The sequence below is a fragment of the Cyprinodon variegatus genome, unplaced genomic scaffold (genome assembly GCF_000732505.1).
Source record: "Cyprinodon variegatus isolate N-32 unplaced genomic scaffold, C_variegatus-1.0 Scaffold27, whole genome shotgun sequence".
Lineage (NCBI taxonomy): Eukaryota > Metazoa > Chordata > Actinopteri > Cyprinodontiformes > Cyprinodontidae > Cyprinodon > Cyprinodon variegatus.
In genome coordinates, this window is record NW_015150480.1 from 1551101 (window position 1) to 1576595 (window position 25495).

The 25495-nt window shown below is 38.3% G+C and overlaps 1 protein-coding gene across 2 annotated transcripts in view; it reads left to right on the forward strand.

The window, feature by feature from the left end:
* The window catches only part of LOC107098934 (serine/threonine-protein kinase D3-like), a 73685-nt gene that overhangs the window by 31655 nt on the left and 16535 nt on the right, over positions 1 to 25495 (forward strand). For both annotated transcript variants that reach the window (XM_015396833.1, XM_015396840.1), the window contains 8 exons: positions 4892 to 5030; positions 13181 to 13312; positions 13677 to 13834; positions 18599 to 18794; positions 18875 to 18952; positions 19202 to 19382; positions 21150 to 21273; positions 21461 to 21538. In XM_015396833.1, coding sequence (XP_015252319.1) covers positions 4892 to 5030; positions 13181 to 13312; positions 13677 to 13834; positions 18599 to 18794; positions 18875 to 18952; positions 19202 to 19382; positions 21150 to 21273; positions 21461 to 21538 — 1086 coding nt within the window. The remainder of the gene's footprint in view (positions 1 to 4891; positions 5031 to 13180; positions 13313 to 13676; positions 13835 to 18598; positions 18795 to 18874; positions 18953 to 19201; positions 19383 to 21149; positions 21274 to 21460; positions 21539 to 25495) is intronic.

The window sequence follows — 25495 nt, forward strand, 5'->3', positions numbered from 1 at the left end:
TGGCCAGGATAAGTGTTAGACAGCCAGTTGCCTTAGCGGTCCAGTCATTGGTTGCTAAACCATTCTGCTGTTTTGGTTCGTGGGCTTAGCCTTTCAGAGGAAGGCTGTAGTTTAGCTGCTTCTTATCTAAAGGAGCCACTTAAAGTTCCTTCCACGTAGATGCCTTTCAAATCAAATGTTTTGTAATGATCCCACTGGTAGGATCCCACAGGGTGGACCCTGGATTCACTGGAAATAGTAGGGGAGTGGCAGCCTAGTGGTTAGGGCATTACGCTTGGAATCCTGAGGTTATGGGTTCGAGCCCCACTCCCACAGACTGCCACTCTAGGCCTCTGAGCAAGACCCTTAACCCCTGGGTGGCCAACGGTGGCAGCACACTTCTCCCAAGGGGATAGGTTAAGTGCAGAGGTAAATTTCTCCAATGCGAGATCAATAAATGAAAATTTAATTAGTAAGGTTTATGGCATTCTTAGAAATGCAATGGATTCCACGAGATGACTCTGAAGAAATAACTGAGAAAGACAGATGGATTAAACTTGTTTAACAAATGTATTTGAAAATACCTAGAAAGTTCTGGTAGACTACTCAAGGTGGTCATAATATCACCTAAAAACATATATTTCATCACAATAAGAGGAAAATTGGCAAAGACGTGAATAAAACAAATGGATCGGCTCAGTTGGTTGTATCTGTTGTTTTTTGGTGCTAATTCCTTCTGGTTTTTAACAGAAAATGCATGTTTCTGGTTAATTGATGGGTCTTATACAGTGATGACCAAGATATTTCCATTCCACAGAGAGCATTGTAGTTTGTGGAGCTTTGTCTTTGTTTATAAGTCACCTGCAATAGCCCCGTTTCTCCTGTGGTCAAACGGCCCTGGTATCCGACTTTTCTTGGCACCTCCATAGAACCCAGGTGTCTTGTGCGTCCTGTAGCCAGACACCGTGCCAATCTCTGCTGCTCCCAGGCCACGTGGATATTGTTCTCTGCTGCCCATTGTGCTTGACCCAAGTTCAAGGGGAAACAGCTGGTGTATCCCTCAGAATAAGCCTGCTTGGCATCAATGCTGGACTTATGTCATGGTGTAACCCCCCCCAGTTCCCAGTGTGTTGCAAAACCATGCAGATTGGATTCAAACATCTTGGGGTGTTGATCGACATTTTCCGTACAGTCAGGTGTGCAAATGTGTTGCTGTTTCAAGAAGAGAACAGCAGCACATTTAAATTAGTTTGAAATAAAAAAAAAGGGGCTGGCAAGAAACCGCCTTCAGAAGTCACCTAATTGGTAAATAGAGTCCACCTGCATGTGATTTAGTCTCTGTGTAAATACTGCTGTTGTCTAAAGGCCTCAGGGGTTTGTTACAGAAAATCAGAGAACAATCAGCATCCTGAAGACCAAGGAGCACATCAGGCGGCTTAGAGATAAAGTTTTTAGACATTTAAAAACAATCAGCCTCTCAGTCTATAAAATATGTGGTAATAATAGTTGTTTAATACAGTATGAAGCATTTTAGAGGGTAAAGATGTGCTGATAATAAAATCAGTAGGAAACTACAACTTTCATTCTATAAGTATCAATTATGAAGCAACTTTTTCGATTAAGCTTAGTTTTTCAGGAGGGGTTAAATCTTTTTTTTTTTCCCCCAGAAGCTGCATAGACTAACCATTACCTAAGCTATTAAGATCACAGGATAGTGCTTCTAATGGTTGGTGGATAAAAACCCTGACCGTAGCACGACTCATGCTATGTTCACCTCTAAAGCAGCAAAGGCAGCAGAAGCAGCTAGTTTACATGGAAAGTCAATGGTTGACACGCATCAAGGCGCCGCAAAACGTCCTGCAGCGCGTTTTGAGCATCAGGAGCAGCACCTCACAAGCTTCTAAGCATCTGATACGTGGAACGTGCTTCAAACGCAGCAGCTGCTTGAGTTGGAAGAACTGAACTTTTGCTGCTCGATGCGCCACATCAACCAATCAGAGAAGGTGATCTGGGAGCTGGCAGGGAGACGGACACGGCGCTGCTGATACAGATCACTATGATCACTCCTCTCAGTTTATTAACAGCTAAATTAACCTAAAAAGCCGAAATCTGCCAGCAAAACGGGTTCACTTTTATTATCCTGGTGCCTGCAGTTTGGATTACGTACATGACAAACGCCTTCCAACCGCCGTGGCAAACCACCAAGAGGCAACCGGGCCAGAGGCTGCTGTTGAATGGGATTCCTAGTGACCGCCGGTATGTGGGGGTCTGAGCAGCTCCGACAGCGAAATAATATTTGAAGGCAGGATGGTAACCTGAATGAAGTTTTCAGGTGGACTTTCTCACTTAAAAACATATTAAAACTACTTTTACCCACTGATCACAGCAAATATAGCTGCCATTGTTACAGGCAAAGAAATGATAGGGTAGCTTTGCCTAACGCGCATCAGAACCACTTTTCCCCCCGCGCATCAGAACTAGACTTCTACAAGCATCTAAAATGAAGCAGCATACTCGATTTAGCTGCTCTTGCTGCTTGCAGTGTGAACGTAGCATAACAGTCATGGAGGACGTTAATCTGAGAACTAGTAACTCTGGAGGAGCTGCAGCTCTGAGTCGGTCTCTCAACAGCTGTTTAATAAGTTGCCATGGTGTTCTCCATAAAGCACTCCCTTTTTGTCTATCCCAAATGTTATATTTAGGTCAACTTTATGTTTACTTGTCCATGTGTAATGCCTCATCACCCAAACAAATTTCACTCTGCATAATCACGACTTTACAATGAAGCAATTTTTGCTTCTGAGGTCATGTTTACGCATCATCCTTTTTGAAAGAAAGCCTAAAAAAAAGTCTTATGAGTTAAAAAATAAAATAAGGAGTACTGTTTCCTAACAGCTATTCAGATGAAACATCAAACATGGGGGAATGTATTTGTTAGAATAATGGTGGACATAGCTGTATGGTTTCCACCTTACAGTTATGCTGCACTTTGTGTTGATCTAGATCAGGGGTAACCACTAAACTCCAAATAAAGAAAATCACCAACCAGTAAAGGTCCGGAGACATTTTTAATTATAAACTTTAAGGAGCATTTACCACAAAGATAAAAAACAGATGTTTATGCATCCATGTTATACATAGGATTTTTAGATAAAATAAATATAAAAAAATAGAAAATTTTTCCCTTTTAAATTCCAAAGTGTTTTTTGAAGTAGAGAACAACATTCGTCCAGTTTGATATATAGACAATTTCCTGATTCACATATTTTATAAAACACCTGAGATTTTTCTGGCTTAATGAGAGAAGTGGGCTTTATGCTGCCCTGCAAGGCTTTAAACCTGGGTTTGGATGACGACAAAGTCATTCTCAAGCACATATCAAGGTGCTCATTTTGAACCTGGATCCATATTTATTTTTGATTCTGTTCATGGTGGAGAATCCTGCTTCACAGCAGCAGGTTGAGCCAAACATACTCTAAATGTGCAGGGTCATCTATGAGCACACCATTGCACTATTCTTTCACCAGTTCACCACAGTTCTTCAAGCAGTCCACACACTTTGTTTCACTTTTTCTCATCTTCTTCTCCTTCTTTCCCATTGCCCGGCTTACCACAGGTTTTCCTGCTGTGTCTAAAAGTAGCTAGCAGCAGCAACCCAGACTGACACAGCTCAATTGCTAAATTGTTTCATGTAGCCTGGTGCCGGACGCTCCGCAGGGCTTTACCATATTGACAGGAGAAGCAGTGCAAGTGAAGTTTTACACTGTCGTCGGTCAAGATGCAGTAATTTATAAATGTTTTAAATCAGGTTGGGTCCGGATTAGCCACCAGGTGGGTCCGGATTCGGACCACGGTCCACTAATCTGTGACCTCTGATCATCACATAATACCCAGATATAAGATGCTGATATTTCTGGTGTTCAAATTACTAAATAGTGAAAAGTTTAACATGTATTAATAGTTCAGCATAGCTATAAATTTTTGCATGTAGAATAGGATGACAGCATGGTTCACTAGGAACTACCGTCAGAGCAGGACGTGACTCAATCATGACTGGAGTTGCACTTCCTGTGCTCTGATTCTCCACAACACTGAGGGTTTGTTATTTACATGACTTTGTCTTAAAGTCTTGTACTATGACTATAAGGAAGAACATGTATTAATCCTCAATTAAATTAATATATGCCAAGCATTCAGATATAAAGCAGGTCTTTCACATTGCTGCATTCCAACAGCAGCTTATATAACCAAACTGGAAGCTTAAACAATGGAGTATATTGTACACATTCCATAGAGTATACCGGTATATTGTTTTAATCATTGTAACTAAAGCCTTGTTATGCTAAATATTAACAAACTGTTTTCTTTAGTAACATAAGAGCAAAAATAAAATGTAAAACAGGCATAATAATCCAACAAGGGGAAATAATTTAATTGCAGGTATTTCATATGCACCCAGAATTAGCCCTGGTGTAGAAATCTGTATGTGATTTAGTTTCATGTTAGTTTTTGTCCTTAGGATCACAGCAGCATGTTTGTTCTTTGGCATATTGAAGATCTGCTTATAGAAAAATCTGACATTCAGCCTTTATGACTTGGTTTGTGTCTTAAAAATGGGAGCCCTTTGAGTTGCATTTCCTCATACCTTATAGTGAAAATTCCTCTGAAATGAGGAAAGGAGGCCTGAGCAGGGGTGCATTTCCTGAGTCATTCTTGTTCAGAATCCTCCTGTACCTCTATACATGGTGATGTAAGCCTCTGGAATTGCACCATATGAGTTTCACTTTGGCACAGGTTGTGAGAAAGAACCGCATAAACAAAAACATGTAGTAAAAAAATGCACATTAAAATGTCAACAACTTAAAAAAAACATTCTGATCTTATTGTGTTGATGTTTGGTTATTGTCTTCAGTTCCCAGAGTGTGGCTTCTTCGGCATGTATGACAAGATCCTGCTGTTCCGCCATGACCTAAATGACGAGAACATACTGCAGAGGCTGACCTCGGTGGAAGACATCCATGAAGGGGATCTCATTGAGGTGGTGCTTTCTGGTATGTATACAAACTATTTCTGAGGACCATATATACTTTTAAGCATCTTGTAAACAGAAATAATCTTAAACAAACAGCAGCTCATCCAAGTTTAAAAACTTTTTAACACATTTTAATGTGCCTTATTAAATATTTAAAACCCTTGAACTTTTTCTCGTTGTTTTAGCTCACAGTTTTATGCAAGTATTGAATAATAGTGAAGTATTCAGGTGAAGAATTTAGTCTAACTTTTTTTTGTTACATATGAAGAATTTTGAAGTGCACTATATATTTTAAACATTCAGTCCATTTTCGTGAAAACTACCGCTGTAATGTCAGGTTATTAAAAATGTCCACTTGCTTGGATTATAATCTCTGTATAAATTTAAAAGCCTGAGAGTTTCTTTAGAGAAGATTGCAGATGAAGGAACATAGCAGAGGTGGTGATTAATTTGTGAAAAAAAGGTGTAAGAACTACTATGCTATAAAAATATACACCAAACATGTTTGAGTTACAAACATTTCCTGCTCTGTCTGGAAAATGCACTTTTCTAACAGGATTTAATGGTTGTGGCTGGAAAGAATCATTTAGAGGAGAAAACAAGCATTTGGAAGAGAATAAAGTTATGCCTTACAGCCTGTATTAATGCTTTTTGAAACATCCTGAAAACCCCATCACACAGTGAAATATGGTGGTGGCAGCATTGTGCTCTGGGGGATACATTTCTGTTCATTCAGTCTGAATAAGCCAGTGATGTTATGTGAGGAAGAGATTTCAGTGGCCAGATGTGCAAAGTTGCAGGTGTAATTGCAAAGTATTGACGAAGACAGGCAGATCCCTAATGCATTTCATATTTTGTTGAAAATTTTGTCTTGTTTTCTTTGCATTTGACAACAAGGCACCAGTTTCTCTTTTTGCAACACAGAAAAGTCCAATTAATTATGTGGAAAACTATGGAAAATGTTAAAGGGATGTGAATCCTCTCTGGCTGAAAAAGGTGAAGCTGAGAAAAGCAAAGCTAGATGGGGTAGCAACACATGGAAATTAGAAAAGTCTGACACAGAGTTGATGAAATCCTTTAAATCCTCATCCAGACAGTTAGTGATCAACTGTATACACAGTTTATAATACTTGGAATGCAGCAAAGTTTTGGTTCTGAATATTTTTCTCCAAACACACTTGACATCATTCTTGTGCCGGTCTCCAATTCAGGAAGAAAATCTACGTGCAATCACAGAACAGTTTAAACCAACTGGTAGAAAATCCAAACAGTTGTTGGAAACGATCGGACTTTAAAAAGCTCTACTTTTTTGTCAAAAAGATCAGATTGGAGAAAATGAGACGCCAAACTACAGGATCCTTCTTCCTCATCAGTTCTGCTCACCTTTTTATGCGGCTTAACAGGTGTGGGTTTTTTTTTTCTCATTTCCTGCAACGAATGAATCACTTCCTTCGCAAGCATTGAGACTTAAAAATGGCTCAGAATATCCATTCTGCTTTAATCTATTCTGCATCTCCATCTGTCTCTGCTGGGAGGCACCTGATACCACCTGTGCTGCATATCCCACCGTCTCTCCTGGGCTGAAGGGTTTGTTTGCAGGGATTTAGGCAGCGGATGACTGTATAGGTTTAGGATCCCAGGATTCTTCAGGCATCAGGGCTGAGGAATGTAGACTTAAGGCTGGAGAGCTTCCTTTTTTTTGTCTTTATGTCTGTGTTTGTCTTTTTGTTTCAGTCTGTAGCTGTCTGCCTGCTTCCATTCTCTCTCATCTAATCCATCCTACCTCCCCAAACTCATCTGCAGGTGTAAGCTTTAAAAGTTGAGCTAGTTGATTTCTGATCTTCCTGATTAAAGATCTTGTTTGCGACACACAGCAATCATCTCTTTAGGTTTTGTTGTACATTCAGTGCCGTCCGCGGCACAGAAACGAGATAATGCTTCACAATTCAAAGCCTTTTATTTGACAAACCTTTTCAGCTCCATTATATTTTCTCCTGCATATTCTGGTAATTTTCTCTCTGCTGCTTTGTTGTTGGATTCCTTGCTTATGGGAGAGGGACGATCTAAATATCTTCCTCTCTACAGGACAGAGGCAGAGGTGGCTTTTTCTTGGCCAGCAGCTCAAAGTGAAAAGCGCTTGTTTTTCCTACAGTAAGTGATTGTAGTAGCCCCACAGAGTGTAAACAGGCTCTGATGTGCACGGCTGGGCGGTCCCTTACTGGATCTAACTGTTTTTCCCTTTGCTCTGGTTTTTAGTTCCTTTTAAAACCATCAACATATTTTCTAGTAAAATTAAACTAATTCTCTTTAAATATGTTTTTCATCAGAAGAAAAACATGATTTCGTCGGTTTATTTCTTTTAGCGTTTTGCTGTGAATCTTTATTTAATCACGATAGAAATCTTACCCTCCTAAAAATAAGCTTCACATGTTTCTGCTGACTTCACTCGAGGCATGAGGCAGCTAATCGGATATGAAAAACAGACAAAAGCAGGTAGAAAAATACCCCGAAACAGTTCTGGTAGGAGGTGCTACTTTTTGGACTCACCGTAGATTAAAGGTAGAGCTTTTAGTTTTCTTATTGATTGATATTTTCCCTTATTTTATTTCTGTTTTCTTTCAGCGTTACCTTCTCTGCAGTTAATACTTCTTAAGTTTTATTTGCATGAACTGATTTCTGTGCTTTAATCTTCAGACAATTTCCAAAGCCAGCCTCCAGTGCTGAGTATCGGCTTTTCCATTTAATTATTTTCACACGTTGAAATGTGTGATAGCAGAGTTAAGCAATTAATATAAACAGTTTTTATCTTCCGTGTGCTTTTTAATATCTTTGTTTTTTTGTCTGAAATTTGGCCCCAATACCGACATCTGATACCTGTCTGTGCAGTATTGGCTGATACAGATACCATCTGTTTGAAATGTATACCGGTATGTGTGTGTATATATGACGAACTACATACTACTTGTATGAAAAATAATTGCTATCATGGCTTGTCAAGCTGCTGCCTACCTTTGTGAGGCAGGAAAAAGACTAATACAAAGTGAATCCAGAGTTGTTTCTCAATATGTGTACTTGTGCGTTCTCATGTGCTCGTGTACTCGTGAAACGTCATCAGCTTCAGCTCTAGTACTGATCCAATGCACAAGAACAGATGTTGTTCTCGCTCCTCCATATTCACCCAGTATAATAGAATTCAACTTTATTGTCTTTCCACTGACACAAGTACAGAGCAACGACATGAATTCTCTGCATTTAACCAATCCCATCTTTGGGTAGCAGTGGGCTGCCATTATTCGCCGCCCGGGGAGCAATCTGGGGTTAAGGGTTTTGCTCAGGAACCCAGAGTGGAGGCTGTGGGGATAGAACCGAGTACTTGCATCCTTTTCAGAGCATTAGCACACTGCTTTAACCACTAGGCCAACACTCCCCTACAAGATGGGATGGAAACTAAATTTCAAAAGAAAATGCAGCCACGTCAAAGACTGCAGGACAGGTTATAACTGGCTGAGGCCATTCAGAGGTGATTCTCAGACAGCTTTTATAGTTTTTTTTCTTTCTCATAGAGAGATGTGAGCACTGGGGTGTGGGAGCACTGGGCTGTGGGAGTGGGGGATCAAACTCACAACCTCAGGATTCAAAGCCCTATTCCCTAACCACTAGGCCACCACTCCCCGTATGCATCCATTATCAGAGCAGAGTTGTCCATTGTTGAGATTGACAGCTGTCCCAGGATGCACTGTGGCAGCAGCAGCTTTCAAAAAATGTCTCTTTTCTGTTGCTGTTGTTCAATAAAAGTACATTTTAAGATCATTTGAGGTGCGAATATTATACTTTAAAGCATCACTATATGGTACATTGACCAATTTAATGCATATTTAAAAAAAAAAATGTTTCAAAGTGGAGAGGACCAGGGTAACCAGCTGACCTTAGAGTGTAACGGCAGCCAGGGCTAACCGCAGCCCGTCTGTAGCAGCCCTCTCTCGGCATAGCTGTGAGTGAAGGACCACTGGCTCTGATGGCCATATTTTTGTTTTATTTGGCAAATTGTTCATTTGATTTGTTTTTATCTGACTGTGTTAATTATTATTCCCCCACTAAACGAAAAAAGTAATAATTTATTATTATATAGAGACTACTAATAGCAGGAGGTGAAATGCAGCTCCAGACGAGCATGTGGTGACGTCACTACCTTGAATGGGTGACAATAGTTTAATAAACTTTTGCCTCTCAAAATGGTATCGGTGCCCTATTTGTTGGTACTCTCTGATATCGATACCACCATTTTAGTGCTGGATCGGGGCCCCGCCCAATACTGGAATCGGTATCGGTGCAACACTAGTTAATATTGGTGCTTGGATATACCAATGACCAAGTGAGGAAAACGTCTCATAATGCTTTCTATTTTGTATAAACACCGCACACTTCTTTTCATCAAGATGGAAAGTTTATTTTCCTCTCATCTCTGTGTCTCAAACAGATGCTGCATTCATTCTCCTGAGAAATACCCTTAAAGAAAAAAAAAAAAAACGTCATGTTTATGTTTTGGGGTGTTTTGTTGCTAATTAGCAAGAAAGACACTGCTTAGAAACGCGCCGTTGTTGACATGTTACCCGTTCGATTTCGTTCTTCTTGCGTCAATGAGTTGTTTTGTATCAAATTCATTAAACCATGATGAAGAACTGCGATATTAAGAAGAAGACTAATAAGTTTATTATTTAAACGTGTTCAAGCCCCTTCTTGAAGTTGGAATCCTCTTTCCCGTTTCCTAAAAAGGATTTAAGTTGACTGAATCTTAAGGAGGTTATCATAGATACTGAGGTGAAAAATCATGTCCTTTCATTAAAAAGGAGATGTGGAACTACCACACGATGCGTGACGTCATGTTGGCCTCCCGCTTTCACTACCTAACTTCAGTGTAAAGATTAACCGCCGCGCTTTGGACGCTTAATGATTGTATGGGAACAGCTCTGGGAGAAAACAGAAGTGTCAGTCACACAAACACCATAAAACGGGTTATGTAGTCCTCTTCTTCACATGCATGATTCTCCACAGTCATGATTAATCAACACCAGTTCCCAGCAATGAACAAAGTGTTCGCTTTTAAGTAATGAAAGGTTATAGAAAAGCAAAGGAGAAAGGAAGACATCTGAAAACCTGCTGGATGATTTGTTTTAAAGAATTTACTTTTAGTTTTCTAAATGTATAAAACTCCTGGCGCTCCTTCATTGTAACAATTGTTTACATCCACACATCTAAGATCTCCAGACAGAAAACTCTTAGTTGTTCCCAGGACTCGGCTTGTGACCAGATGAGACGAAGTCTTTTTCAGCCACAGCCCCGAGGCACTGGGACAGCCTCTCTTCTTTCTGTGAGCTCCACTGGAACTTCAAACAATTTTAAACTCACCTTTTTTAAACTGGATCTTAATTCCAGAGAGCGTATATAATATTAGTGTCTTCTATTCCTTTGCTGATTGGCTTGCTTCTAATTTCAGCCTTGAATTTTAATACTTGTTGCTATTATTTTGGTTCTGAATGGTTAAATTTCCTGTTATTCTATTAATTTATGCTGCATTTTTGTTTGTCCTTTTTTTTTGCTAAATTACGTAATACATACATATAATTATCAATATTCCTACTGCCAGATGACAGCTGTTCTTCATAGTGTAAAAAAGTGAAAGTTAAAGGCTGTTTTACTCTAAATGATGGAATGAGTAAAATGCATTAGTGCAGCTGCAGATGTGTCGCCCTCTACTGGAGCAATGATGGTGCAGCAGCAATGTCTGCAGAGCTTCCCTCTGATGTGCTAAATCTGCCAGAGATGTGCTGTGCTCTTTTTTGCAAGACTTCTAACGTATTTATGTGGTTTTATTTCTGTTTCTGTTCAGATGCAATGCAGAGCTCGTCTTTCTTTACCGCTTTTTTAAAAACAGTTTTAGTTGCTGGTAGAACCTGGGCTTCATCTCTCAACAAGGAGTCCATCTTTAGAAAAGGATTGGATTGGATGGTTTTTCCTCATCAGAGATTTGCATAATAAGTTTGATGATTAATTGTTTTGATTAACTGAAATAAAGTATTGTAACCCAGTTTAAACCCGGTGTGTGTATAGAAATATAGGATCTGCTTGCACTCCTGCATTCTTGTTGCACACACTCAATCACATCCTAGCTTCATATACCAACCGTATAGAAATATATAAATACTAGCTGATTTTTTTTTTTTATTATTTATATTTTGTAACGGTACTAACAAACATAGTTAATTTCGTTCATTTTTATCTAAATAATTGTTAAACTTTTTTGCACTTTCTTATTTGTAAAATGGCTCAAGCTGGATTGGATATAGAGCCTAAGAAGTCATTCTTTCAAGCTTTGCCACAGATTGTTTTGTTAATTCAGTCCCTCACTTTAACTGGACCAGTCAAGCACATACATGTTCCTTATGTAACCTTTTGTATGTGGGCCAAAATCGACCTTTTGCTCTCATTTAATCGAAGCCATCTGTTTAACACACATACCGTGTCTCCTATGTTGCCCTCCTGCAAACAAGGACGTCTCATGGCTTTCTTGTAACAGTCTCTTCATCTAACCAGTCATAAATAAAGGTTCTGATCTTGGATCCTTGCTTCCACGAGCAAAGCAGACCTCTGTTCTCCAGCCTGGACCCACAGAGATGGTTTTATCGACTATGGACCAGAAAGCCCTTTACCACAGCTGCACAAAAGCAATAAATTAAAGACATCTTCAGAACCGGCAGGTCTGCATCTGGACAGAAAAACTTCAGAAAAAGCCCCCCAGTGGAGGACTTTATATAAGCCTCCAATTAAAAAACGAGCTGGAGATCTCCAATGGAGGATTTTAAACGGTGCCACAAATTTATTGGGGTGTTTTAAACTAGTGCCCTTTCTGCTGTCTGTCTGAAAATTTGTTCCATGTTTTTATGGATTGCACAAGACTAATTAATTTGTGTTTTTAGTCTTTTTGGGATGTTGTTTACAAATGCCAGAATAAGGCTGAAGTTTCACTTCCACAGAGCCACACAGAATGGAGGATTTTATTCAGTTGTGGGTTTTAACAATATGTTATATACTGTGTCAGATGAAGGACAACTACAAATTAACCAGCTCCTCATTTAAGGGTTTTTAGCTGAAACTTGTTTTTGCCTTAATAGTAATTTTAACTACTACTAATTATTAAATCTGTTAATCCTTTATCCCTCTTATTATGCCATGCTATCACCAGTACTCGAGTTGAGGGAGGATGGGGAGGGGGTGGCATCCCCCTTCAAAAAAAAAAAAAAATCTTAAAAATCATCCCCCTTCTTAAATGACCATCCCTGTGACATTTCATTACTGAATGTGTAAAATTTTTACTATATATCAACTGACTGCATCTCTACTGTAAGGTGCCTCGGTTAATGACCGGCATACCTGACCTGTAACAACCATACAATGCTTGTTGCTTTAGGTCTGAGGTCTTCAACAGGGGATCCGTGACCCCTAGGGGGTCCACAGAGGTACTGCATGGGAACCAGGAATCATAATCAGAAATACTTTAATAATCCCAAGGCTACATTACTCTCGTTACATTACTCCATCTGAAATGGAGTGACTATAGGACCAGTTTGATAGAACACAGTTTCATACAATATATGTAATTAGGGGTTCCCCGCTCCATCTCTCCATCATTTTGGGGGTCCTTACCCTGGAAAATGTTGAAGACCCCTGCTTTAGGTCAATACATTATATTAATTAGCCTATGATTGCTTCAAAAATATCCACCATCCCATTTCTTTTTTTTTTTTTTCAACTAGACTACTGGCTATCACCCAGTCCATTATTTCAGGTCTTCAGAAATCAGCTACATTTACACTAAGATCAGATTATAGATGGGTAGATGGAGATATCAGAGTGATGGACAGGATAAAAATGCAGGTCCGACTTTTCAGGTATAGTTTTGGGATATTTTTATCTTGAAATTCAATGTATTTTATGGTTATAGAATGTCAAAATGTGACTATGTTGAGGATTAAAAAAGATTTTAACAAGGTACTGTATCTGTATCTTTCTGCAACCATTTTGTGCCCTTTTCTTTGCGGTATATATGATATAGGAATTTGCTCCGTTTTTTTTGATGATTTAATTTTTGATGATTTTAAATTTCTTTTCTAGCTCAAGCCACAGTCGAGGATTTCCAGATCCGACCTCATGCCCTCTACGTGCACTCCTACAAAGCCCCCACCTTCTGCGACTACTGCGGAGAGATGCTGTGGGGTCTCGTCCGTCAGGGGCTTAAATGTGAAGGTTGGAAGGACACATCTGGAGGAATATGTTAATGCTTGATTTTTTGAAAGATCTTTTCTTAGTAATGTAGTCAAGTTCAGCCCAAATTCATAAAGTGCCTGGTAATTTTTTTATGATCTTAGTGATGAATTTTGCAAAACACTCCTGATTGATCACATTAGATGGAATACTCTAAAATTTATAAAAAAAAATGATCATCTATCCTCATGTTAGTTGGCTTCTTATCACCCTCTGTCTTTGCAGACTTAATGATTCAAGAACTGGCTACCTAAAATCTGTCGTAGGATTTGTATTATCTCTTAATTAACAACCATTTTTGTTTAATTTAAACTAATTAGATCCAATTTCTCTTCTTTTTTTGAAGGATGTGGGCTAAACTATCACAAGCGTTGTGCCTTTAAGATCCCAAATAACTGCACGGGAGTGAGGAAAAGGCGTTTGTCCAATGTATCGCTGCCAGGACCCTCTCTATCCATGCCTAGAGTGCTACCTGCTGAAAATGCAGTGGTTGTTCCTGATGAGGTGAGAGTTTACTTTTTTTTTTTTTTTTTTGCTGTTAAATGTTTACAAACTTCAGATTTGGCCCTTTTCAGGGACATGTTGTAGAATATCACCAATGCAGAAAATTGAATTTGGCTGCACTTACTCAGTGTGAAGCTTCTCAGGGAGATCTTATGAAACAAATTTTTACACAAGGCCACAGAGGAATCCTACTGTGCGTCCACGCCAAAGGTCATGAGGAAATGTAATCATGTTAATGACATTAAAAGCCATTGAAGTCCAAGGTTTTGCAACTGCTGACGTTTTGGTAAAAAAAACAAATGTGTTTTCCTCTTTCTTTTGCCAGGAGTTTCCAGGCTGCTTTATTAATGCAAATGAACTGGGTACTATTTGCTCTCATGTGGTAAAACACAGCAAAGTTAATAACATTTTTGTGGACTTGGAATGTCATTCATACATTATTTGAGATTTTTGTTTTTCTTTTTAGATTTAAGAGCTTTTAACTTAGCTAAACTATGTTTGCCAGTTAATCCTGAGCAGCTAACTATCTAGCTCTTAATCCAGTTCAGCTAAATGTAAAATATTTGTTTTATGTTAACCTCTTAAACATTGTAAAATAGATCCACAGCTCTAACATTGACTAGTTCCTGTTAATTTATTGCATTTTGTCTATCAGACTAATAATTGGTAATGAAAGCATTTAAAGGTTTGCATATTGATTATTCTATCATCTAGCATCTGTTTTTTGTTGGATTTGCTCTAGGGCTGAAGCAATCAATCACAATTAATTGATTATTGAAATAATTGTAAATTAATTAATTTAGATTAAACCTTAACTGCAGTATAGAGACTGTAAAAAATAAAATTTTTCATATTAGATAAAAAAAAAATTCATGTGTCATTTTGCTATATAGTGGAAATGTTTAGTCTTACCTTGTTTAATTTCATAGCAAAATTCTTCTTTAGGGAACCTCTGGCTATCCAATTATTAATCGATTAATAGAAAAAATAATTGAAAGATCAAACAATTTGCAAAATAATTGTTAGTTGCATCCCTAGTTTGCTCTCAGAAAATATTGATCTCTTTTATAATGGCTAAAGTCTCCAAACAGATGCTCTTATTCACAATTTTTAAAGCATTGTTTGTCAGAAAACAAAACAGAAACGTCAGTTTAGTCTGTAATATTACTCACTTTTAACCCTCTTATTAACATCTCGTCTACACATATAGGAGTTTAATTTTTCTTATAAAGCATCACTAAGTTAATTTTAACTCCTGCTCCCCCTAGAGGACCTTCTGAAAATAGCAGGGTTGCAAACTGGCGGCTCTTTGTGAGCTGCTCAGCACCTCGCAGCTACAGAGCTCAGTCCAAAGTGGCGTGAAGACACAGATCTCGACCAAATACATGAAGAATAGGGAAATGTTTTATGTTATCTGATGTAAACTAATGTAGAGCAGCATGTTGGCTGGAGAAAAAAGACTTTTATGTAAGTCTGCCTCTCAAATGATTGCTTTGATTGTTTTGAGTGTCTCATGTTTCATAGCTGCGTACTAAAAATCCATCACTCTTAAGTCACAACAGTAATAACAAATATTGTACTTATAGGTCCAACAACAACATTGCCAGATCTGCATCAATTTTCAGTTTTAGATTGAGGACTAAATGCCTCAATTCCCCTTGTTAGAGTCGTGTCCCAGTCCAAGTCCCATTTTCTCTCCTGAAAGAGGTTTTCTTTGTGCTTTTTGCTGGCTCCAAAATGTTATAAAACTCAAAAATAAAGAAACGATTCCATAACCCTGGGGTAGCGCAGGGAGGCGTGCGGTTACTGAAGCCATTGGCATCATTTATATTAAGGTGCCTTGAAACTGTTAGTCACGCTGCGAGAATGAAAGAGAGTCGCGATACTACTACTGAGGTAGGAGGCACAGAAAGTTACAAGTGTGGTTTTCTGAGCAGATCCAGTAGGGGGAGATGAGAGACCTCATTAACACTTGGTTTACCTACACATGGACTCAGAAGAGGTTTTATTAAAGTAAAACTGACTTAGTGCTGCTGTAAAAAGTCAAAACTTTTTGCCCCTTTTTAATTAAATCTTGCTTCATTTTAAGCACATTAGTTTGTCTTGTCTGTGCTGTTTGTTTAGTTTCTTGTATATAATATGGTTATGGAGAAGCGTTAAAGTCTACAGCTTCAGATTAACCTTTGAGTTTAAAACCACTTAAATGAGTCTGAGCCCTGTGCCAGGTTCAGCAGAGGTCATTCCTTTTGCTGTCTGTACAGTATGAGTAGGTCAAACAGTCACTTTTCATTTCCCAAATCCCTCAAAAGAAGAACAGTTAACATTTCTAAAAGAAGTTCATACTTTTTTTTGCAAAAACTTTCAGTAATACAACATTTTAAACGCAAAAGATGCAATTTAAAGGTGTATCAATCATGAATGATTCTGTTGGAGAAATGCTTCATGACACAGAAGTTCTTGCTTCACCAACCCTTGCCTGGTATCCTTGGAAACTAGAGAGTTGTATCTTTCCAACCAGGTGTCCCGTGTCTTTGTCTAATGTTGTCCCCTGAAGCATTATGTGTGGTTAAAAGGTTATAAAGCTGGTAGACGTGGTGTCTTTATGCAAGCTGGTTTAGGAACTGCTCCTCACACTATTGATGTTAGACAGTATAAATGACAAAAGCAAAGGCAAAGCAAGTTTATCCCCTTACAGTAATTATTTAAAAAGCTGCACATAAGGAGAAAATAAGAAATAACTAAACATAAACTGCGAAAAGTGTATTGCCCTTAATAAAGGCAGGTTAAGAAAAAGTTGGACTGAGAACCTAATCTAATTATGTTTTTATAATTTTATCTTCTCCTACAAAGACTCTTATATGAGGCAAGATTTCTACAATTGAATTCAGCACTTCTGTTTTGACTAGATTCTACTTTTTCAGGTGAAAATCACATTTGGCATAGTTTTGGCACATCAAGCTAAATTGTGGCACATCACCAGCTAAAACCTTTGTGGACTTTACCAATATACTCTTAAGACAGAGTTCACGGATTAGCGGACCGCGGTCCGGATCTGGACCCACCTGCTGGCTAATCCCGACCCAACCTGATTTAAAACATTTATAAATTACCGCATTTTGTCCGTTGACAGTGTCTGCTTTCACTTGCGCCGCTTCTTCTGCTTGTACGGTAAAGCCCTCCAGAGCGTCTGGCACCAGGCTACACATGACACATATTACCCAATGAGCTGTGCCAGTCTGGGTTGCTGCTGCTGACTACTTTTAGACACAGCAGGCAAACCTGTGGTAAGCCGGGTGATGGGAAAGAAGGAGAAGATGATGAGAAAAAGTGAAACAAAGTGTGTGGACTGCTTGAAGAACTGTGGTGAACTGGTGAAAGAAAAGTGAAATGGCGTGCTCAGAGATGTCCCTGCACATCTTGAGGATGTTTGTCTCTACCTGCTGCTGTGAAGCAGGATTCTCCACTGTGAACATAATCAAAAAAAAATATCGATCCAGGCTAAAAATTTGCTCCTCGATATGTGCTTGAGAGTTACTTTGTCGCCATTCAAACCATGTTTAAAGCCTTGCAGGGCAGCATAAAGCTCACTGCTCCCATTAAGCCATAGAAAAGTTCAGGTGGTTTATAAAATCTGTGAACTAGGAAATTGTCTATATACCAAACTGAACAATTGTTGTTTTCTACTATAAAAAAACACTTTAGATTTTAAAATGTAAAAAAAAGTTTCTATTTTTTTAAAATATTTTTTTAATTCAAAAACTGAATGTATGACATGGATGCATAAACACCTCATTTTATTCCAGTGTTAAATTCTGTTTAAAGTAAGAAGTTATAATTTAAAATGTCTCTGGACCTTTTTTGATTTTTGATTTTCTTTATTCGAACCCCGCTGATTTTTAATTGGTTTCCCCTGCTTTTCAAAAATTGGGGAAAAAAACAGCTTACATGTAGAGCATACAACTGAATTTTGTCTCTGCTGAACAGGCAGACACTCTGCAGTCACTTAGTCAGGGTTTCCGCGGGTGATTAAAAATCATTAAAAGTCATTAAATTATTATTTTTTAAATTAAGGCTTTAATTGGCATTAAAATTGCTTTTATAATCCTTTATTTAAAAAAAAGTTTATAAAAACAATTTCGCCAAATATATTATATAGCAATATAATTGCGCTGAACTGCTTCTGGTTGATCGTAAAGCTGTATGTTCGGAAAAGAATCTCGAAGGGGAGAAAAAGCTAGAGAATGCGTAAATGCAAATTTCAACAAAAGTGGCTTTAAACGAGGAATTATCATTTATAAATGATGTTATGATGGTTATTTTAAAGTAAAGTCCTGGGACTGGGATCAGCTTGTTTTTTGGACACCAAATATTATTCAATAGTTTTGTTTTTATTGTTATTCTCCTCACAGAGCAGCTTCTTGGACTTGTTTCAAGGTACCGATCACAAACCCAAAGTGAATTTTGGTGTACCTTAGTCACACTAGGGCTGTTTTTATTAATGAGCAAAACAGTCGGACAATGTTTGGAAGGCCAAGAAACCATCTTGTCCTTTAAATGACTGAACAAATGTTTTTTCTTTTTTGCTTTATCATAACTTCCAGATGAAATGGAAGTTAAATGACTGGAGGTCCGGTTTTATGCTGTACTTATTTCTCCTATTTATCTGTGTCCCTCAAATGTTCACTTGAAATTTCTTGATCCTTTAGTGCTAGTGGTTTTAATCCCTTGTAACGCCCAACCTTTTCCCTGTTTTCCCTAACTCAGCCCCAGCGGTCCCATCAGGAGGCGGGGAAGCGCATCCTGTCCTGGAGCGGCAGGCCTATCTGGATGGATAAGATGGAAAAGACGCGGGTCAAGGTGCCGCACACCTTCGCCATTCACACCTACACCAGGCCAACCATCTGCCAGTACTGCAAACGGCTACTCAAGGGTCTCTTTCGCCAGGGAATGCAGTGTAAAGGTAACACCTAGTATGAACACATTGATCTTTTTATATTCTGTTAAAGATACAAACATCTCATGTTAAGTATTTCTCTCCAGACTGCAGATTTAACTGCCATAAGCGCTGTGCTTCAAAGGTACCGAGAGATTGTTTAGGAGAAGTAGACTTTAATGGTGGTAAGTAATGCTTTTAACTTTTAATTTCATGGTTTTGACTTGAAATAATACATTTCCAGATGTTTAGCAGAAATGTTAACATTGCTATAAGTATTATTATTGAATCATCTTCAGCCATGAGTGACAAATATGCAGACTGGTTCATCTAAATCTGTTTCTGTGGAACTTTTTAGGTCATATTAGTGCAGAAAATCTTCTTAACTCTATTCTGCAATATTCTGATGATCTGCATTTGGTGTAAATGTTTAGAGCCAGCGAGCCCCGGGCCTGACTCTGATACTACCATGGATATGGAGGTGGACAGTGGGGATATGGATGGCGGAAGAAGTCTGGATGATCCGGACGAACCATCCACTCCAGACGGGATGTTTGGCATGGATTCACCCTTCACCGATAGAGAGAAGGATGAAGAGCCAATCAAGACTATAAGGTATGACAAAATACAACCCCTTTGACTGTTGATTTTTTTTTCTGGTCGATGGCAAAAATATTCTGTAGGTGGCAGGATTTAATTTGTTGTCTCACTGCACAGAGTCTAGTTCTAGCTCTTCATGTTTTGTGAAGTTACAACCAAAAACCAGATGTTTTTATTAGATTTATGTCATAGACAATCAAAAAAAGGAAAGATGGTTTAAAAAAGTAAAAATATGGAAACCATAGTGTTAATTTGAATTGGTTTCTTCCTCAGTACCTGAGTTTGAAACAAATCTATAAAACAGTTAATTTATGTGTTGAACGGTACATCTATAGATGGAATAGCTCAGTCTCAGTCAGATTGAATGGAGGACAAATAGATTGCTACTGCATTTAACTCTTTACTTTGACTAGGTCATTCTAGCACATTAACTTTAAATAAAATCCTTTTCATTGTTTAGTATGTTTTGTTGAGGTTTTGTTCTCTGACAATGTGAACTAACATTTAACTTTTTACAAGGAGAATAAAAATCCTTCATGATTGCCTTTTATTCAGCTCTGACCAGAACCAATTCAATTCAGTTTATTCATATAGCACCAATTCACAACACATGTCATCTCAAGGCACCTTACAGTTCACCAGATCATACAGTCACATTGATTCAAAGTTTTCTATCTAAAGAAACCAGTTGATTGCATCGACTCATTGATTTGAAGGCAATCCCTCACACTAAGCATGCTTGTAGCGACAGTGGAGAGGAAAAACTCCTTTTAACAGGAAGAAACCTCCAGCAGAACCAGGCTCAGTGTGAGCTGCCATCTGCCAAGGCCGATGGGGGTTCAAGGAGACAGAAGCAGAGATACAGAAAGCAACTGTAAAAGGCGGCCCCGTCCAGGAAACACACAGCCGGGCAGACGAGCTCCGAGCCAACTCCCATGTCAGAGAATGAAGAGAGCACATCCAGCCTACACTGGAAAACAGACCGATGTTGAACATTTTATAAACAAAGGTGTTTATGGCAGCCACACAGCTGATATTTCTCTCCAGAATTACCACCAGTCTCTCATCTGAGGAAAACGGCCTTTAAATGTAGAGGAAGATGACCTTCTTTCACATTTATGATTTTTGTTTCCCTCTTTCTGCTTCATAAAACTTACATTTGTGGAGAATCTGCTTATAGTTTCCAAATGGGCATCTTTGCACCTTCTCTGAGTAACGCCAGTCATTGGTTAATTTTTTTGTTACCTTATTGACCAGCTTCAAACCTATCCGCAACTATTTGGAGTGGTGGATTAGCGGTTAGAGCATTGCGCTTGGGACTCAGACGTTCTGAGTTCAAGTCCCACACACTCCCAGGGACTGCCACTCTGGCTCCCAGAGCAAGACCCTTAACCCTAGCCTGCTCCCGGGGCGCCACACAATGGCAGCCCACTAAATATATTTTATTGCTCTGTACTTGTGACACTGTAATGATAATAAAAGTAAAAAAACAAAACAAAAACTACTGCTCTCTAACAGGCCAGAACAGCTGGATTTATGTTAAGGTGAAGTACTTTTTAGATAGACTGAAGAACTGACTTTGCCTGGCTGTAGTACTTTGTTTCATTCTACTTCTAAAGTTGTGAAAAACCTTTAGGTATTTGAAGAATTGTTTGTGTCAAAGGAAAGCACAATCTATTATTTTCTACCTGTTGAGACATTTGTAAGTATACCAGTGTGCTTAAAGAAAATATTTGAAAAACAAAACTGAGATCTAAAAGAAGTATGGTTCTGTTTGTGCAGTCCTTCAACCAGCAGCAACATCCCACTCATGCGGGTGGTCCAGTCTATCAAGCACACCAAGAGACGGAGCTCCACTGTGGTCAAAGAGGGCTGGATGGTTCATTATACAAGCAGGGACAACCTGGTAAGAGTAAAACCCTGAAACAGAGCAGCTAGCTCCAGCTGGTATTAACTGCATCATTTTAAAAAACAGTTTTCCAGTTTGTTCGGAAATTACTTTCTTTTTGAAATAAAATCACATCTTTGTATTATTTATAAACAGTCTGTCTTTACAATCTTGTTCTTTTTGTTTTTTCTATCAAATTTAACAGCGGAAGAGACATTACTGGAGGCTGGACAGCAAGAGTCTGAGTCTTTTCCAGAATGACACAGGAGCTAAGTTCTATAAAGTAAGCTACTTTGCATAATCTATGTTTTATTCCTGAAAAACAAGAAACATGCTTTTGTTTTCTTTCCCTGTCCTTCACTTAAATCATTGTGCAAAATGACAAACTTCTGAAAATATATCCCCTAGATTTAGTTCAGATTATCTATGAAGACCTTCTGAACTGAAACTAAAGCAGCACTGCTTTTGTTTGGTGATTTAAGCATGACACATTGTATTATCACCCTGATATGTGTGAAGTATGTAAATCAAAGCAGGTGGGAGCCGTGTGACTCAGCTTAAGAGCCGCCTGCGTTCCAACTGTGATGGAGCCGTTAAGGTCCGCGCAGCCCACTGAAATTTCCCCGGTTCTTTTTTAACACAAAACCTGGTCTGGTGAAGGGGTCGTCAAGTTTAAGATGATTTAGAGTTCAAGGCACATATATTTCCCCTTTTTTGAATCTTTTTTGAAGAGCATAGTGACTGTAAATGAGTGACTGTAATTTGATGTGTAGGGATTGTGTGACACTTCCCTCTCAGTGGCAAGCGCAGTAGTTAGTCATTACTCAGCCACAGGGGCTTAATAAAGCAGTAATTACACAGAAAACGCAGAGGGAAGGGAACTGCAGCCTGGACGGTAAAGACTTCCCCATGTGTCTCTATGCTTGCTTAGAGATGAGTGTCTCTGAGACACAGAGACCTCTTTGAGTTGTGGTCAGGGGTCTGTTGCAGTGGGATGCTGAGTAGGGGGCTGAGTTTCCGGTTTTAAATGTGTGTCAAAAAGTTTGAGCTATAAGCTTCTGTTATGTAGAGTTCCTTTTCACCTTTTTTTGGGTTAGTCGTCTTACTTCTTGAACAACAAGAAATAAACATAAGGGAAAAAAATCGCTCTCCCTTCTTGCCCAATTATTCTGTCACACCCTTCATCTTCTGCCACCAAAAGCCTCAGAGAGGAAACCTCAGTGGGACAGACTCCTCAGGGTGTGTTTATCGCTGACTTTATGTGGTTCTTTATTATCAACTTGGCACTCAACTACACTTGAAATCCACAGCAGGCAAATTAAAGGCTTGCTCCAACTCTTTTTTTTTTTTCTACAATAGTTGGTCTTTGTTCTGCATCAGTTGATTGTTCTGTTCATCCAGTTTTACTCATTTTATTTCACTGCATTTAACTCCTTTATCCTCAAATGTGTACTACAAACAGGACTGTAGAGTAGAGAATAAGTTTTCTGTGTGACATTTAAGATTTTCTAAAAAAAAAATAAATAAAACATATTGCTGCCAAACTTCTACTGAAACTATCAACATTGTAATTAAATCCCATTTTGCCAGGAATCTGATTAACTTTTTTTCATTTTACAAATGTCGGCTTCTTGAGTTACTATTTCAGCAACTAACTGTTAACGATAATTTTTTTATCCTAGCTAAAATTACCAGAGTATAATTTATAAAACATATTTCTGTCTTTTGCAAACAGGAAAAATGTGTAACGTTTTTGGGGCTCCCCATTTAATCCCTGATGTTTCATTTTTTTTTTATGTCAAATAATTTCCTAATCACTTATCAACACATAAACTGCAAAAAGTCTGAATCAAAGGTATTTTTCGAAAGCTCCTTAAATCCAAAGACATGTATGCCATATAGATTGGACTTTCTAAATTACCCTCATTTAAGAGGGTATGTGTATGCTTGTTTGTCATGTGTTCCCGATTGCAAGAAAGCAAAACAGCAATATAGAAATTAAAGTAACAAGAAGTCCCAACAGAGAACCTTGATAGTTAAACTAAAAAAAAAAAGGTCTGGTCTAGAATAAGATATCATTTCTATTAAAAATCCGTCTTTTAGAGTTTTTATCAACACATCCTTTATATTTCTTTCCTTTTATTAAAAAAAGTTGTTTTCTCCAATCTCTGCAAAGTCAACTACATAATGCAAGTGAATGTTTACTGTTTCTACAAGGATTAGTGAATTCAGGAAAGTCAGTGTTCCAGTGCAGTCAGCTGGGTTTCCTTAAGCCGGGCATACACTGTGCAATTTTTTTCAATTGTTGCATGCAGCTACATTTGCGTAGCTGCGTGTAACCCTGCGGTTTTGTCGTACAGTGTGAGTTCACAGCTCATGATGTATGTTCTCACACTGTGTGCCCGACGCTCTGATGCAGTCTACCTGCTTAAACTGTACATCTAAAAACCATGCCGGACTCAGCTCCGCAGTGAGATGGCGCTACTCAGATTCATCTATCTCGAAGCCAAATGAGTAGAAGAGGAATATTCAGCTCACTAGAGGGAAATTAAACACACTGCCTTGGCAATTAGTGCAATTTTATGCTGAAAGCCCTAAAAAGAAAAGGCAAAAGCGTATTTGGACAAAGATGTGGCTGAGCAAACGTAGCTACTACGGTCTGTCCTGCCACGCTTCTGTGTTTTCATCTGAGAAGAAGAAGAAGGAGAATCCTTGTTTACTTGCTGAGCGATTCGCCCACGACTGTCGACTGCAAATCAAACATATTTTATTTTCTCCCGACCTCACAATTCCTGATCGGGAGGTGGACTTGAGAGGCTAATTACCCCTCGTTATCCCCTGTACGCTACACGACGCACGATCAGGCTGAAAGTCGGCCCGATCTGAAAATTCTCGCACGACTGGAAAGTCAGCCCGAAAAGGGCATTAAAATTGCACAGTGTAAGCCGGGCCAGAACATTTTTAACAAATCTGTCTGATCTAGGGCTGCAACTAATTATTATTTAGCAAATTAATTAATCTGTTTATAATTTTTTGATTAATAATCAGTTACTTCTAGGACTGAAACAATCAATCGGATTAATGATTTTTGAAATAATTGTCAACTAATTTATTAATTGATTTATTATTAACTGGAGTATAGAGACTGTAAAACATGTCTTCAGCTGACAGAGCAAACCACTTGCAGCAGTAATTATATCAAAATTGTTAAATAAATATATAAACATTTTGTAGTTAAGATAAAAAAACTTTTTTGTCTGTTAATATGCTATATCCAGAACTCCAGTGGAAAAGTTTGAGTTTTGACCTGATTTAATTTTGTAAGAAATCTTCTATAAGGAACCTTTAGTTCTCTGATTATTAATCGATCAATCGAAAAAATAATCAGCAGATTAATCGATTTGCAAAATAATCGCCAGTTGCAGCTCTAATTACTTCTCTAATTGGGTTGCTCTGTCAACTAAAGGCATGTTTTAAAGTCACTATACTTAATTTAACGATTAATCAATTACTAAGTTAGTTGACTATTTTTTCAATAATTGATTAATTAGGATTAATCTGATTGTTTCAGCCCTAGTCTGATGATTTCATTGATTTTTATCAGTTAGGTGCCTGAAGTTTGCCTGTGCTGTGAAATAAACTGAACTGAACTTTTTCAGTAGAGAAATATGTAACAGTGGGACAATAATTGATAAACACAAATTATCCAAGAAGTGCTAATCAACATAAATATAATATTATTTAGCTTTTCCGCTGTTGTTTAATCTCACAATTCAACAAGGTGAAATGAACAAAGAAAGATTACGAATATGAATATATATATATATAAAGAAAAAGATGGTCTCCTCCATTTTCTTAATGTTTATTCATTTATTGATTGATTGATTTTATTGACCTCACAGTGAAGACATTTACTCGTTACATCAAATACTCAAATAGTCAAAGAAGAATGTGCCAAAGGAAGAAAAAGGTGTATAGATATATACATTATATACAGACCTTCCATATATGACAGCCTTTTTTTTTTTTTTTAGTAGTAGGATCTTTATAGCAGGTTATTCCATGGGGTGTTTACAGTTGTTTTTATATGGATGGATATTTATATTTATATATCGTTTGGTTATCTAACATAACCCCAGTTCTTAGAATAATATGAACGAGGTGTCTCGCTATAGGATGCAGCCTCCTGCAGCCCTGATAGAAGCATCTATCTCAATCTGCCAATCCTGATTGGCCGGTG